This window comes from Idiotropiscis lumnitzeri, chromosome 9, assembly GCF_059441095.1.
Source record: "Idiotropiscis lumnitzeri isolate Australia: NSW breed Sydney's pygmy pipehorse chromosome 9, RoL_Ilum_1.0, whole genome shotgun sequence".
Lineage (NCBI taxonomy): Eukaryota > Metazoa > Chordata > Actinopteri > Syngnathiformes > Syngnathidae > Idiotropiscis > Idiotropiscis lumnitzeri.
In genome coordinates, this window is record NC_142399.1 from 7938446 (window position 1) to 7955260 (window position 16815).

Genomic DNA, 16815 nt, shown 5'->3' on the forward strand with positions numbered 1-16815 from the left:
ACCAAATCAAAAGGTGATGCATTACACAAATAGTTAAAATATCTTTTGATTACAGCTTACAAGAAATCGAAACCTTTAATTCACTATCAAGAAGTAATCAGATCTGACCCAAATACTCGACAGACCTCATTTACATGGAGCGCACCGATTAGTGCAGGAAGGACAAACATCAGTTGTTTTTTTTTTCTCTCTTTTAACTAACCTTGTCTGGAGAGTGTGACCCCGCATTGAAACGAGCTGATTGTCAGCCTGCGAGAGAGCACAAGCCCTTTGATATAAGGGGGCCTCACAAAAGGGCTTCTGTTGCAGCCTGGGGAGTGGGCTTACCTGGCCTGCTCGCTTCACCGGCCTTTCATTTCACACGTCGCATGCATACGCATAAGATTGCAAGTGCAAAAGCTCTGTGTGTTCCTCAGGGGGGAGACAAATGAGGTTTGTTTGTCAACTATTCGGCTCTGAGCAGCAGGGACAAAAGCAGTCACATAAGCAAAGTGCCGGGTGACAGATCCACATTGTTCTCAAGGAAATGGCAGAGACAAGCTGCAGGCACTGCACAGAGATGCTTCCTGTGCCTTTTTTTTTAGGGGGGGGGGGCAAAGGAAAAAAAATGAGGCGTTTGCAGGCCACCACATTCACGACACGCTGCAGCCATGTGAGAGGGATTCAAATTGTAATGAGGAACCTGCATTGTGTGGGAGCATTTGATGCAAGTCAACATGCTATTTTCTAAATAAAACCAGAGAGGAATCATTATGAAAGCATTCTTAAAAAAAAGAGAGATAAACCATTTTACGATATCTTTTTCAAATTATAATACAGTATGACAAAAATACATATGGACTCAAATGAAGAAATAATTTGGTAGGGGAGGTTTTATCCAACTTAAAAAATAAAATGTTACCCACGACATGGCTGTTTGGTACCACTTTTCTTCCCCCCTAAATATCTACGGCTGGTATCGACAACGTCCACAAGTACCCGAACCCTTAATAAGGCCGGATATCTGGTATCGGTTCGCGCCCATCTCCAACAAAATGGTTAACCACTGTAAACCACACAAGCTCAACGATAAACATCTTTAGACCAATCTAATTTCCAAGTCTGCGGTACGGTCAACCAAATTTAAGCCTTTTCTTGCATAGCGTTCATGTAGTGGGTCTTAAAATTGGGGTAATTTAGGGCTGTGTGTGTGCGAGAACGCTTTAGAGGCCATCAATAGGAGGCAAATATTTTTTTTTTAAACGACAAGCAGCACCCACACCCCACTTTGCAATACAGCATGATTAATAGACCTCATCCCAAACGTGTCAGGCCACGCCCGTAATCTTGTTCCTCCAAGCAGAAAAGGATAATATTCCAGATAGATGGTGCAAAATAATCCCTATAATGGCCCCAGATAGTGATTAGATTTCCTGGCGTGTTGCAGTTCACTTTACAAAGTTATTAAATGAAAGTGCATTACTTCTCAAATGGCAAGCGCACAAGAATAAACGCTTGGCTATACAAACAGACATGGGGTTTTCATTCAAAGAGTAAATGCAAGGGCTTGATCGGTTAAAAATGGATTCAAAGAGAGTACAGTCCAGTATACAGGTGATGTTTGTATAAAATATTGCTTGGACATTAAGATTTCAACACAATAACCATCAGAACCCGAAACAATTCCTTTAAAATTCTCAATGGGAAAATACGCACACAAAATATTTGTGACAGATTTCTTCAAGGGGGGATTAAAAAAGTAATAACCTCTTAATCATGAATGAAGGAGGCCGGCACTCACAAATGGTGGCTCAGTGAAGCAGTGAAATTTGTTCCAGAAGCCGGGGACAGAGTTTGATGTCTTGCTGAACGGCACCATCAAGCGAGGAATCGAGCCTGGGGCCTTTCAGTCACGGGTCACGTTCTCAACCACTTGTCGAAGCCAACCTGTCAACAGAACTTCAAATAAAAGATGTCAGAAAGACAAGGTCATAGGCACGTCACAACTTGAGCTACTGGCGCCCTCTGCTGACAAGACGGGGCGTTACAAGACATTATTATCAGAAATTTCAATTAATTTGCTGAACAAATAATATTTAAAAAAATAAAAGAATGTTTCCCTAACGTTATCATACCTACGCACATTTGATGCTTAGATCCATGCCATGCGCATGGTTTGTTGGTCCAAAAAAACCCTCAAACGGTCAACTCAGTGCAAGAAAATACAAAAAAAAGTTTGTTTATTCAACACGGTTTTCAACAATGGATGAAGTCTTATTTACAAGGCAAGTCAGCATGACCCTCGTGGAATCCAAAGTTATCATCGTTTAAATATAGTTCATTAGGAATTCTCTTGCACATAAATAGCATCGGCATTGCCTATTAGAAAAAAACTAAATCTCTTAATAGCACAAATATCACACAAACTGGCACAACAGATGGCAAAAGATGTTAAGTGAGCTCATGAAAAAAAAAATTATATGTACACAGGTCAATAAAGGAACTAATTCATGAATAAACCCTCACAGGGAGTTGAGACAAGGTCCAAACAATTAAAATAGCTTTTGTGAATATTTACAGTGAAGACAATGAGTGTTTTAAGCCAGTTGTTATTACAGCAGTTGAGAACTTTTTTCACCCACTATAGGCCATGCAAAATGTAGGGAAAAAAAAAAACCCAAACATGTTTCCATGTCAACAATCAATCAGATTCGTAGGTTTAAAGTTTGTGGGGCTTTTCCTATCAGTTCCTCTGAGGTTTTATTCGTTTTTAGCATTGCATGGCCGGCTACTCTCTGATGAGGCCCACAGGCAGTAAGTTCCCCACCGCTGATTTAAGGGGTGGTTTCCTCTTCAGCGCCGTTCAGTTGAAGCGGTACACTTTCCTCCTTGTCATTTCCATCTTGATCCTGGTGAGGAGGGGATAGACCAAATAAGATTGCATCCTATTTTTTGCAAAAACTCAGATAGGGTGCTTGCTAAGTCAGCAAGTTCTGGAATGTAATGGAGTACAAATACTTGGTCACGCCAAGTAGAGTTTCACATCTTTGTAGGTTACTTTGTTATTCATATTTCAGGAAATTTCAAACTTGACTCCACAAAATTTTCAAAATGGAGCGTATACTTTAAACACTCATATTCAGTTTCAAAACAAGGGATTTGAGCTAAGCTTAGAATTCAACATAGGTGTCAAATACTTTAACATTTTGCAGAAATTAACAAATTCAGCATCAAATATTTAAGTGAAAAACAATCAACAGTAAGACCTCTACACAATATTCAACATTACTGACTGACGTCTTACTTTTTTAAGGTAGGCTACTGATACTTTTTAATCCAAGTATTGCTTTCAAATACTTTACACAAAAGTGGCACCTACTACCTTTCTCATGACCGCCGTCAGCCCTTTGACCGTGTCCGTCAGAGTCTTGCAAGTCTCGGTGAACTGTTGGTGGTAGATGCTCTTCTGCTCCTCTGCGTCCTTCAGCGTCTTTTCCGTTTGCCTCAGGGTGCTTTTCGTCTCATCTAGCTCCTTTGACAAGCACCTGTTGTCCTGTTCCAGTTGCGCTTTCACCTTGGCGTCATCCTCTGGTATGAAGTTGAAGAGGAATATTGTGAAAAATTGACTTTCGAACAGCAACTGAAGTGATGGCCATCCAGCCAAGTGTGAAATTTAACAACAAAAATGTGAAGTTATGGGCCTACTTCTGAAAATGTGTCCGTAAGCAAGATCTTCAGCTATTACTAATTAATAACAGTTATAAGTAGTAATAAAATAATTAAAATAGTCCAAATTTTCAATGACTACTGATAAAAGTCCAACAATTTGTATGCCAACATGACTTTGATAGCACCCTGAGATGAATAAGAATTTAACTTTGTGGCCGCATGCTATTATGGAACACAGCTCAATTGCGAGCACGCGAGCAGTTGTTCTTGCAAACATTTGGCAAGATAACGTTGACATTTCATCAGAAACCTACAAGACAACATTCATCACTCACGGTCTGCCACCTGAAAGCATCTTTGCGTCTATTGATAAACAATTGGAATCGGTCGATAAAAGTTTGCGGTGATGTAACGGTTTAATCACCAGGTGACATAATCAGGCAGTGTGCCGGCCCACCTATCACAGCAGTCACACAAACAAGAATGCTGAATGAGAGGGAACTGGGCTTCAATGTAGCAAAGCTCAAATTGAGGCAAACCACAGTCCGACTGGAGGTCTGACACAGAGTGTAGCTTGCAAAATGCGCGACTAAAAAAAATTTACATTCAAATAAGTGTCTCAAGTATTTACCCATCTTGGCATCCAGCACCATGAGCTTGTGTTCAATCTCCTCGAGCGCCTTCTCGCTTTTCTCCAGCTTCTGCATCAGGCTGCCAACATCCACCATAGCGCCGTTGTACACGATCAGACTATTGGAATCGCTGGTTTCGGAACGATCATTCGACTTTGAGGCAGGGAGGAAATCTCTGTTGCCTGACAATAAGAAAACACTTTTTGAATATTTCACTTTATTTACTCCAACTTGTGCGGTAAGCATCGCGCGCGAGCTCACCTAAGGGATTATCCATTTGGGCTTCGGTGGGGGAGAAATCAGGCTCATCCTTTGGCTTGTCTGTTAGTTTGCGATAATAACATGACTCTCTCACTACCGGCTTGTTCAGCAGCTTCTTGATCTGAAAAAGGAGGCAAAAGAGGAATTAGAATGACACACTTGAGCGTTCGCAGCACCCAAACAGAAATGTTTTCTGTTCACCTGTGCGCGCGAAAGATGCAGTCCAAGCGTGTACAAAATATCTTCCAAGTCTTTCTCCAGCAGGTAGCCCCAGTGACTTTGGTCGAAGTAAACAAACGCCATCAGCAGCTCCTTGTTGTATGTGACCATCTGCTTCTTGTCCTGCTGGTATTAAAAAAAAAAAAATATATATATATATATATATATATATATATATATATATATATATATATATATATATATTTATTTCATTATCACTTAAAGGGGACACATCTACGGAAAATACACACTACAGCAGTCACACCTGGCTTTAAATTGTGAACAATTTGGATCCTTCAACTTCAATAGCATACCTTGTCCTTTAAATTCTTGTCTTTCGGCGATTTGCGATCATCTTTGCGATCTCTTCTCTCCCTGTCGTCTTCGTCATCCTTGTCTAAAAGACAGAATTTGAAATATGTTAAAGGTGAACACATTAAATGTGGTGCCCGAATTAAAATGATTTCATCAGGAAACAGCCTCAGGGAAAGTGGAAATGGAATCCATCACAGCTTCAGAGTGGTGCATGATTTCTCATCATTGGCCACAATTGTAATTTCTGAGAGCTATTCAAATAATTGACGGCAACAAAAGTCAATTTACCATCGTCGTCATCATCTTCATCTTCAGCCTCCATGGGGTCGTACTCATCTGCGTTGGCCGTGCTGCCATCATCTTCGTTCTCGTCCTCGTCGCGTGACTCTTCCTTCTTCACAACCTTGTCGTCGCTCTGCTCGCGTACACAAAATCAAAACGCGTGTTGGCAAAACAAATAAAAAGCCCTCATAAAAGTGCCAGGTATGCGTCACTCACCTTCCTCCTCTCAACATCGTCGTCCTCTCTTGATTTCTTTGCCGCTGGCTCGTCGCCATCTTCGTCTTTCTCCTTCTTTATCTCCCGCTTTTCCGGCTCCTTCTTTTCTGCATCTTTTTTGACCTTCTTCTCCTTTTCCTTCTTCTCATCCTTGGCCGGGATAGCAGCAAGCACTTTGTATATGCGGTAACCAAAATCTCTCTGCAGCATCTCGTTGAACAGCTCGGCGAAGAGGGAAACCTGGAGGACAAGCGTGCTGCTGTTCAACCATAGACAAACAGTGTCGATAGGTGTGCCGTATTTTCACGTCCATAAGGCGCTCTTAAAAGTCTTACATTTTTCCAGAACGGACAGGGCGCCAAGTTCCAAAATCGGTAAATGCTGTGACTTCTATAAGCACTCCACTTGCCTGACTTGGAGCATTTTCTGGCCTCATGCTGCTTATTTTGAGCAAAGGCGGACCTGACTAAGAACAGCATGCGGACGTTAAAGGGGAAGGGCGTGAATGAGGACTCTAAAGGCACGCCCCCAGTAGGTTCCGGTCTACTGTATTGTGCAGCAAATGATCTTGGAGCGTGCCATCATTCTTACCATTGGACATCGGTGTAAACAAGGCGTTCATGTGAAGTCGCGAGTGGCATGTGAGCGATGGATGACAGATAGCGAACAACTTTACTAAGGCTGGGAGGCATTGCCGGGTGAGTTACGCCACAATTTGTGGATGGATCGTGGATGCTCTGGCTGTTTGAGCTTTCGCAAAAGCCGGCATCATGTCTCAGGAGCCTCACAGCAACGACGCTGACTGACAATGACGAGAGGGAACCTGGCGTGTTAAATACTTCAATAAAAGGACAACTGAACGCAGTTTTGCTCTCGCAGCCTTTTTAAAAACTTATGTATTTTACCATGCCAGCGCCCAATAATACTGCGAGCCTTATGTATATGTTAAATACAGAAATAGCACCCGTAACTGAGACAAATGGCAATTGGCGAATATGAAGAGAATAATACAGATAATTGTTAGCAATTCTCACCTCAAAAGAGGTCTCCTTATTGTCCTCCAGCCTGTAGTCCAAAAGCACACTGAGGGACATCACACTGCAGTCAAACTTGCCGTTCTTGGCGGCCCAATTGGGGTGAACAAGAATGGTAGGCTCATCTGGGAGGATGTAGCGCCGTTCCCGGCGTTGACGCTCGAGCTCCTCTTGCTTTTTCTTTTCCTCCTCCTGGCAGATAAGAGAGATAGCATTTCTTCATCGCAAACTTCTCATCAGGACTTAGCGGCGAAGCGCCTCGTGTGTGTACCTCTTTGTCCTCCTCGGTGCGGCACGGCTCTTCTTCCTCTGGAGGTTTGATTTCAGGCTTCTCGGGTTCCTTGGACTCCTCCAGCTGCTCCTCCACCTTCAGCTGCTTGGTGAGCCGGGCGATCAGCTGCGACTTTAAGCCCTTGGAGCTCAGAGTGCGACAGTCGAGCTCCTTGCGCAGGTCATTCACCTGCAGGGCAGCATTGGGAAACTGAATCAAAATTTGCGTAACAAGCAAGTTTAAAACATGCCCCCGCTGTAAAACAAGAAGACCTCGTACCAAGTGACAAGGAGAGGCAATGTATCAGTCCACCTGTTACACCGGTCACAAAAGCCAGGATGCTGGATGAGGTGGAACTGGACTATATTGTAGCAAGGCTCAAATTGAGTCAGACCATGGTCCAGTTGGAGGTCTGACACAGAGTGTAGCTTCCAACTCAAAACTATCCGTCCTGCACTTGAACTTCTGTTCTATTGTCTCTTTAGTACGGTGGTGTCCAAACTCGATCATTTATTGTTTTTAATTGTTAACAAAAACTAAAAATTACATCATATGTTGGCTCACCGTAAACTGGGGACACACTGTGCACCTCCAAGTGGAAATTTGATTTTATGTAAAATTATTCAAGACTTTTTCATTCCATTAGAAATTAAATTAAGCACCACCCACGTCCAATGTTATTCAAAGTTGCTACAATACATAAATGACATGCATCTGCTCTTAAGAATTCCAACTGTAAAAACAACTGTTTTGTTGGTTCCCCCCCTCTTAACGGCACGATATTAAAAATTAAATGAATGACACTAAGCGTGATCGAACATTACCTTCATTGATTTCGGATCGAGTTTGGTCCAGTGAGTAGGGATGCAGACGTCCTTGGATTCATCGCCGTCCTTCTCCTCGTCCTCCTTGAGAGAAAGTCATCGAGTCAGAGAGAGAGCGAGGAAGAAAAAGGAGGGACAGGACAAAGTCAGTACATTGCTTGTGATCCTCATAAGCTTTCAAGTTGATCCGTGCAAGATCACTAATGACCTCTTAACCAAAAAATAAAAAACAAAAACAAAAAAAAGTCTTGTTCTAGTGAGCTCGACTGTGTTTTAAGTCCACTGCAACTGAGGGCTACACAGGGAAGCTCTCTAACAACCAGCAGCCAATCAATCAATCTGTGGAACACAAAAAAAAATGAAAAAAAAAAAAAGAAAAGAGAAAAAAAATTAATGAGGTTCAATCAGGAGCTCTGGTCTCCTTGAGTGAGGATGGGGGTGGCCCTAACAACTATCGGCTTTGCCAATTTTGGGGGATTTAAGGAACTACACGAGATCTCTACATGTTGTCCAATTGAAAAATGTGGAAGCCAACAAGAACAGACAAGGACCACTCGACTTGGGGGTGGGGCAGGCTCTTGTTTCCCAATCAAATTGGTGTGAGAAATCATATGAAAATAAGACATTTCTACAACAAACATTACCGGCATGCAACTGACTCCACAGATTCCAGCAGTAATCCACTTCCGCATGCCAGCGTAAACAAATAAATCCTACCACTGGTTGAAATTTAGCAAATCATCTCAGATTAAGAGGACATTGTTTGGAACGATCCGCAAAGAGCAGAAACAAATTAAAACGATTAGACCCAAATTAGCAGCAAATTAGACAAGCTGGAAGCTGCTTTATCAGTTGCAAAAGGGAGCGAACACAAACACAAGCTAGTCTCACTGCTTCCACTGTGTGTGTCTGCTGGATGTGGGGGAAGGTGCCGAGTGCCGATGGTGGGATGGAGGAGAAGAGGAAGGGGATAGGTGGAAGGGTAAACAGAGGACGCCTAGGTGAGGTTGGCTGGAGTCATAAACTCTGTGTTCATGTGTTTTGCGTGTGGCGTGAGGTGTGCGTGTCTTATATTTGTAATTCCTGTGCCTTCCTGTGAGAAGCGGAAATGAGAAGAGAAGGATTAGCGGTTCAGTGCCTGTTCTCCATCCGCCTCCTTTCGCTCGGCCGACAGCTTCTCAGCCAGCTGCTCCCGGAATCGCCGTGACAGCGCCTCCCACTCTGAGCGGGTAGGAAGACAATGCCAAACATCCGGAAGAAACAAAACCACTGTCTCCACATGAGCGGGGACTGTCCGCCCCTTGTGTGTCTCCTCCGGGCGGTGATAGCGAATCTCTGCAAAACGATACCTGTCGCAAAGGAAGAGGGTGCATTGGAAAGAAACATTCTGGTCAGGGCAAAGCACAACAGGCAAGCCTGGCTAGGGCAAACCTTTAGCTATCCCTGCCTTCACTCCCCTTCCCACTTGGAGGCACCAAAGGACCTTACAAGTCAGTACAGTGACCCCGCCCCCTCCTTCACACAAAACACACAGAAGGGCCCAGCCTGCTGCTTTCCAACGGTTGTCGTGGTGATGGGAGCCCGTTTGAGAAGGTTGACAAACATGACAAGATATCACAACCTATATATCCCTCCCGCCCCACATTATTGAGCTCTGCCTTTACCTAGGATACATTTGAATGTGCAAACAAGAAAAGAATATGAAAGCCAGTTCAACAAATATGTAATACTTAGAGAGAATAGAGGAACGGAAGAAAAAAAACAAACAAAAGTGACGGCGGTGTCGTCTGGTCCAGGGTGCTGCTTCCGGTCACAGTCCCGTGTGCTTGGTTTGTCACCACGGTGAAATGTGTGTGTCAATTTAGAGTGTGACAGAAAGAGAGAGCCAAGACCACAACACACAAAGAGCAATACAATAACAATAAGTAGTAGTAAATAAGTGGTAATAAATCAAGTATATGAAGATATTCAGATCTTTGTAAGTTTGACACTTTAAAACAAAATAACAAATGAGAAGGAGCGCTCTTACCACTGAGTGCACAGACTAAGATCTATGCCTGTGAGTGCCTTGCAACAGCGTATAGCTGTCTTTATGAGGACTGAGGGATCCTTGTCTGGCTCGGCTCCATCCAGAGAGGGAGACCAGTGGCCACCGATGGCCATGGCCTCGTCCTTGCCTCTCATTCCCACTAAAAACTGAAGTTGAAAAAGTAGACAGGGTGCAGAGGCGAGCCAAAGAGTGAAAGTTAGACAATGATGAGTGACGACAGATCAAATCCATGCTCCTACTGCTTATCCTAACTCGCTGTGCTGACACGCGGGGTTTGCAAGTAACATGAGTCCATATGGAAAAATTATCACGGCAAAGATTTGAGACAGATATGCGTCAACTTTTTTTTGTAATCAAATTACGGTATGTCAGCTGAGTTTAGTCCACACTGAAAAGAGCGACAGGTACCTTGATGAGTCTTGCGGGATGTTGGAAGGAGTCTCTGACCTCCTGGGAATCTTCTGCGAGGGCACATGACTTGTGGTACAACTCCTCTAAACTAGGGTTAGCTAGAAGCATCACCTAGACGGGGGGAAAATTTTAAGAAAATAAAAAATACAGAAATGTCCAACACAAGCTTCAGTTTGAGTTGAAATGACAAAACAGTGATTAACAGCAATATTTACTGATTCAATGAGAGAGACAACACACACACATAGGAGTTGGGGGGGGTGTTCTTACTGGCCTTAGACATTGTTGAAGGTTAGTGACCTCAGCAGGTAACACAATGTGTTTAGTAAATACGTACAATTAAAATATCATGGAAAACTTTAAATTTGTTTCATTAGAATGACATTAAGAAAAGAGGAAGTCACAACAGAGTCACTACACGTGCAGTAAATTTTTTTATGATATATAAACTCAAGTCAACCATCTCAAGAAATTTGACTAAAACAATCCAAAAGATTTTCTGTGTAGAAATTGAGCCTCTATAAAATTTCACTTCAATTACATTTGTTTTGTCCCTGAAATAAATATTAAAGCATTTTTTTTAATCACACTGCCTAAAATGTCAAGTGAGTGGGATTTGTGAAGCAGGGATGAAGCTTACCTTGGCGCTGTACGTGTGGTTGGCGTCAGGCGGATCAAGCAGAGCTGTATTTTTGACGAAAGGATCCACCTCCTTGTGTAATATGTGGAAGTTACAGGCGTTGCTGAACTGAAAGGGTCGCGTCAGAGGGAAGCCGTCTACCCAGGTGAAGGCTGCGCCGAAAAAGTCGCTGGGAATATAAAGACTCTGATAGCGCCGCCTCAACTCCATCATGTCACAGCTTGAACTGGGAGAGTGAGGGGGGGGGGGGGGGGAGTCATTTGTTACATCGTCCAGCGTTAACGCCAAGTCTCCTGCTGTGATCCAGTGGAAATAGTGATCGACTCACGTGTCCAAACTGAACTTTGAAAACTGAACAGTGTAGCGCGGGACCACCCGGCGAGGGCGTCGCGGTGAACGCTCTCTTCTCGGGGAGCGCTCCCTGGAGCGTTTGCGCACGGGGGAGCGTTCTCGCGACCGCCTGCGTTCGCGCTCTCTGTCTCGGCTAAAATCATAAGAGGAGACGCTTAAAAAAAGTGACACAAGCGCCACCTGATAGCGTTTATAATGTTGGATGCAAAAGGTGCCAGGGTACTTTCGGGTGGCAGAATGCGAGGGAAGATGGCTGAAAAAAAAAAAACATAAGCCATTTTCCATGTTTTTTTTTAAATGCTCTGCTAAATGACAAAGTGTTCGTTTTCGAGTGAAACGCTCCGTCTTCTGCCACCAGGAAGTACGTTTGACGTCATGGCGAAAAGGTCTATACAGTTTGATTAACCACAATGACCTGCGATCCTCTTTACTGCGGAGGATGAGCTCAGGCGGGCGATCGTTCCGAGGAGGGAAGCGTGGAGGAGGCTCAATCCGTCTCACAGGCTGCGGCTGTGGCATGAGTCTAACCGGGGGCTGAAGAAGACCCCCTGGAAACACAACTAGATAATGTCATACTGGCGTCGGCAGCGACATTTTTTTCCGCCTCATTCGGAGGTCAGCCTGCCCCAGTGGACTTGGATTTACCTTTGGGAGGCGGCTGCGGGAGCAGAGGCTGTGGCGGGTTTTGGAGGAGAGGGCCGAGCGAGGCGGCAGACAGCTGGGCCTGCAGCAAGGAAGGAGGAGGAGCCGGGGGTGGAACACTGAACGTGGTCGGAGGAGGTAGCGACTGAAGGATGGGAGGAGCCTTCATCATGTTGGGAGGCGGAGGATGGCTCTAGGAACAAAAAAGGTGTCATGAATAAATAATATTTGATTGCAACTAATGAATGTGTGTGTGACTGAAAGCAGACTCTCCATCTTGAGGGGTTCAATTTCACCAGTTCTAACCCCACATTAAAGTTGTATGATTAAAAGGAAAATAGAGGAATGTTTATCAGTGATTATGGCTGAAGCTAAAATGGAAGCAAGCAATCAAGCGAGCAGAAGAAAAGTGTCTCGAGGACGACGGAAAGTGTGTGACTTAAATTCTATGAGGTTACATTTTGTCTGCCGTCCGCTGCGGGGTGCATGTCAGAGTAGCGCAGCTGTATCCCGGGCTCATTGTAAAGGCTGCTCAGCTGTGGGGAAGCTTGAGGTAAAGGCTGAGGCTGATGCTGGGGAGGGATCGAGAACACAACAGTCAACCAGAAGCAGAAATAGGATTTGTGTTCTAATCTGGGGAGAAAAGGCCTAAAAGCATGTTAAGACTTGCAGAGTTCAACTCCAATTCTGTGAAAACCATTCAGACCAGAGACTGAAAGGAAAGCGTCATGTACAAACTGAATGCTCTTACCGACTGGTTTGCGAGCTGAGGTAAGGTCTGGATGCGCTGGGCGTTCCACTTGAACGGCAGGTTGGCGTTGTAAACGGCCTCCACCAACACCCTGTCGCCCACTTGCGGCGTCTTCCCCTTTACAGCGCTGGAAGAAGACAAATGATGAGGGCAGTTATGTTGCAGCAAGAAGACTTTGCATCTCATATGGATCACTGTTTGCGACAACATATTGCGTGCGCTCTCATTAACCTGAGCTGAAAGAAAACATCTTCGTCCACAAAGCCGAACGTGTCGTGCAGCTTGTTGACAACGCCGGTGAAGACGCGCTGCTTCTGCGGCTGCTGCTGGTGGCTGGAGCGCGGCGTCGGGTACGACACGGTGATCTGGGCTGTCTGCTGGGGATTGGACAGGCTCAGGCTGGTGGCCAAAGCCACTGGCGGCTAAGGGATGGCGAGGAGAAGCGTTTACACAATTCTTGCCATTTCAGGCTCAACCAAATGAGTATTCTCATTGTGCTGCAGATTATTGCATGTTACCTGTGGCAGCAGTGCCGGTTGAGGCTGTGGAAGCTAGGACAAGAACCAAAAAATGAAGTTAGCAATATAACAGTAATTAGGGATGAGAATAATAATTATGATTATGATCAATGTTGACAAATGTTACAATTAACTACTTCGCATTGCACTGTAAAAATACATCTTCACGCCCAAGAAACGTTTTCCATACAAATATTTACTGTAAATAGTGTAAATTGATCAAATACAACAAAAAAGTCGATTCAAAGTCACTCTCAGTATATACCGATTAGGGAGTAGCGCATGAGACGACTCCCAACGCAGTTGCGGAGTTTAGAAATATTTATCATCCCCTTATGCCATAATCAATATATTGGGGATTTTGATATAGTGGGTTAAATAGCTCACTTGAATTAAAATATATATTTTTTCAACACTACCCTCTCTTTGCAATTACGTCATTGCTATTGTGGAATTACATTGTTCTAGATGATGCAAGATGCTGGACCTGGCACAATAAACATTGAATGGAGGAATGCAATTTATTACTTTGCGTTGAGTGCAATTCACAAATATATTGCTTTTTTAAGGAGCATTAGTTGAGCACTACTTTTGAACTAACTTGAGAATACAGTACAACATTTTAGGTGATACCCTATATATACTAAAAATTATATGTAGGCCACAATATATTGGATATGGAGCGCTTCGGAATACAGTCCTAATCTTGAAGCTATCCAGTGCACCAGTTGTTCTTGTAAATTAAATTCTCTTCAGAGCGTTGACTGTGACACAAAGAGCATGTTTCACCTGATGAGGCACACTGTACAATGGCTGTTGTGGCGGCTGCTGTGGAGGAGCTTGCTGCTGCTGTTGTTGCTGCTGCTGCTGATATTGCTGGAGGGCCGAATTGATCTGCGACTACACGTACACACACGCAGCTGATAAGACATGCGTGCTGTTTGATATACGTCTGTTCATCGCGTCTTGTGCCGTGACCGACCTGCTGCAGTGCGGCGGCAGCGGCGGCTGCTGCGGCCTGCTGCTGCAAGGCGGCCGTCTGCTGAGACAGCTGATAGGTGGCGGCGGATTGGTTGCCGAGGGAGGCGGCGGCCAAGGCCGACTGTTGGGAGTAGACGGCGGGGGAGGCTCCCAGGAGGGAAGGCTGCTGAACGCCGAGAGCTGCGGGAGGAGGGAAACAAAAGAAAACTTGATGGTGCTCTTCAGATGGAGTCAAAGCAAACGCTGTTGGTGATTTTGGCATATAATAATTCACTCAATTATCCCTGTTGCATTTGCTTGTATCGTTTATTGCCCCCCCAAAAAAGAAAGTATAAAAACTATTGCTATATCAGTTTCTTAAAAAGAAAATGATTAAGTTGTTGAACTTTGTATTATATATCATTGAGTAATTTTTTTTTTTTTAATTATTTTTATGACCAGAGATTTTTATAATTACAAACTACATTTTTGCACACGTAGTGTATGCACTTGAGATTTAATTAACTGCATTGATCATATTGTATTAATTAACATTATTACAGACTCAGTGGGCCAGATTAAAAACAATAAATAAATATGATGTCAAAATAAGTTCAAGTTCCATCATACTTGCCAACATTGGTAACCTTCTGTGTTGGTAAATGCATGCAACATCACACATGATGTCTTCAACATGGATCTTTCAGACTTATTTTTTAAAGTACCAGCAGCAATAGAATCAAGTTTATTATACTTACAGTGTAAGTTGATGTCAAGAGACTGGGCGGTGTGGGCCGTGTGGCCCGGTTGGGACACGGCTGTGGCAGCAAACTGAGTCGCCCAGGGCGGATTTTTCTGTCCCCCGAACTGGGCCATGACTCACTCGGATGAAAGCTTGACTCCACTTGTTGCTTATAACTACAAAAATAAATAAAAAGCATGAATACATACATGAGTATAAATGCAATGAATTAAAACAAGCATAACCACAGGACTACTGGAAAAGTGGAAGCAACTAAGTATCACAAGTACTACTCACCACTGTCCTGTTTATTTTTAGAGGCAGTCAAGCACACACTGCTTGCAATAACAGTGAAGTGCACACTTTCAAGCAGAAAGCAAACAACTAGCACAGACAAAAAGAGCACGCGGAACAAGGGCAACTTCACAATGCGCGTGCGACACAATTCCACCTTTAATTTGACATAAAACGTAAAATGAATTGAACGTGAATCAATTAACACAGGCTTTGAAACGCTTCAATATAACATTCGTTTATCTCGCCAAACGACTGGTAAGTGGGGAAGAAATGTTGCTTTCCCTCAATTTGCTGACGGGTTACTATTTTGGCATATTACACTTGCTATTAATACAACGGTATTATTTAAATCGCACCTGCTAGCACGGTAAATCCCGAAAGCTATCGGGCTACACTTGCCACTTTTCTATGGACGTAGGCTAACGCAAGCTGTACAATTAAATGTTGCTAATGCAGAAACGCATCCGTGTGTTTAAATTACTGGGGCTGCGAGACAGAGATGTGCTTCGTTCTGACTATATTTGAAGCTCTGTACCGTTATTTAGACGAACGTTACGAGGTCCGCGAGGACGCAATTAGCATTAGCATTAGCGTCGTGGTCAGCGTAGCCTCGTGCGGGATTTGTTGTGGAGGCCTCGGCTAACGTTTTGCTGACGACAGCAGCTGACTCGTTGTCACTAATGTTACACACACGAAACGTCACCACAATAACACGCCAAACTGCATTATAAGTCATTGCGAAATATAGCGTTAAATAAAGACAACAAATAGGTATTATGTCTTTTCTATTTTTTTTTTAGAGGGGCATCATCCCAGCTCGACTTACCGCTGTCCACTGCACCCGGACGTCGTAGTGGAGACGAGAACTGCGCATGCGCGTAACGACGAGCTTTAAAAAAAATGCATTGAAAAAGAACACTATAAATAGACTTTGTAAAAACATACATTAATCAAATAATGACAAATAAATAAAAAAATGTTTTTGGCACACCGGATCAACAGAATCGCCATTCTGCTGCCACGTCTTAGCCACCTGGGGAGCCCTGTAAAGTGGGCCCCAGCACACTCGGGGATAGTCATCGGCGCAATTCATTATTTATTTATTGGGGAGGGGGGCGGTCTTATTTCGTGCGCGTGTGTTTTAAACATATGGGAGTTTTATGATATTTTTTTTTAATGTTTTGAGGGGATTAAAAAAAAATTCAATGCATTTCAATGTAAATCCGCGAAAGAATGAAAATGCACCACCACATACCTTAATTGCAACAAAAAGGCCACGACAGAATGGAATTTCATTCGGTTTCACAGGAGTGTAACACAATGGACCCTAAGGCCCAAGCCAGCCCGTGAATAATAAATTAAAACATTTTATTTTAGTCCTAAAATCCTTGAATAAGTAAGGATATACAGCCAGTAAGCATTTCCATGAAAAAAGAAATGTTGGTTACCCAACCTTCTCAAATTTAAAAAACATTTGAACAATAGAGTGGGGAAAAAATAAAACCAGTTAACAGAAATCTGCGAAGGCTGAACCATGAGTATGGGATCCACATAAAGGCTTAATAACACAGGCAACTCCTGTCCTAAATATGCTCACATCATACAAATCTGTAAAATGGCTGTTCTGATTAAATGGAGTAGCCCATAATCACATCAGATGTAAACAGCTATCCTGAGATATTCAGTCAGAATGATTTCAATCAGAAAGACAAGACTGCATGGAAACATGACTAAAGAGGTACTCTGTTCAT

General features: G+C 43.5%; 2 protein-coding genes across 4 annotated transcripts in view; both read right to left on the minus strand.

The window, feature by feature from the left end:
* stox1 (storkhead box 1) overlaps window positions 1–1835 on the minus strand; it is a 28844-nt gene extending 27009 nt beyond the window's left edge. The window contains exon 1 of the mRNA XM_088305640.1: window positions 1781–1835. The gene's annotated coding sequence lies outside the window, so the exon portion shown is untranslated. The remainder of the gene's footprint in view (window positions 1–1780) is intronic.
* Window positions 1836–2202: 367 nt separating this feature from the next.
* Window positions 2203–16046, minus strand: ccar1 (cell division cycle and apoptosis regulator 1). Of its 3 annotated transcripts, none has more exons than XM_088305221.1 (26): window positions 15891–16046; window positions 14784–14943; window positions 14048–14226; window positions 13855–13965; window positions 13066–13098; window positions 12779–12969; window positions 12548–12674; window positions 12255–12368; window positions 11800–11989; window positions 11570–11702; window positions 11132–11287; window positions 10804–11029; window positions 10161–10274; window positions 9732–9898; window positions 8841–9051; window positions 7703–7786; window positions 6879–7067; window positions 6608–6799; window positions 5574–5813; window positions 5364–5490; window positions 5075–5157; window positions 4743–4883; window positions 4542–4662; window positions 4280–4462; window positions 3362–3567; window positions 2203–2888 (listed from the first exon to the last, which is right to left on the minus strand). In XM_088305221.1, exons 2-26 carry the CDS (start codon window positions 14899–14901, stop codon window positions 2814–2816), a joined length of 3711 nt encoding a protein of 1236 aa, XP_088161347.1. In that variant the 5' UTR covers window positions 14902–14943; window positions 15891–16046; the 3' UTR covers window positions 2203–2813. The 3 variants fall into 3 exon arrangements, with proteins under 3 accessions (XP_088161347.1, XP_088161345.1, XP_088161346.1); XM_088305219.1 differs by having other exon boundaries at window positions 4743–4886; XM_088305220.1 differs by lacking the exon at window positions 15891–16046 and adding an exon at window positions 15065–15868 and having other exon boundaries at window positions 4743–4886.
* Window positions 16047–16815: the final 769 nt, after the last annotated feature.

Coding starts and splice junctions, on each gene's coding strand:
- ccar1 (XM_088305219.1), bottom strand. CDS start 14,901: ATGGCCCAGTTCGGGGGACAGAAAAATCCGCCCTGGGCGACTCAGTTT. Junction 11,990..12,254: donor CAGCGGACGGCAGACAAAAT/GTAACCTCATAG, acceptor TTTTGTTCCTAG/AGCCATCCTCCGCCTCCCAA. Junction 4,887..5,074: donor ACAAGAATTTAAAGGACAAG/GTATGCTATTGA, acceptor TTTTAATACCAG/CAGGACAAGAAGCAGATGGT.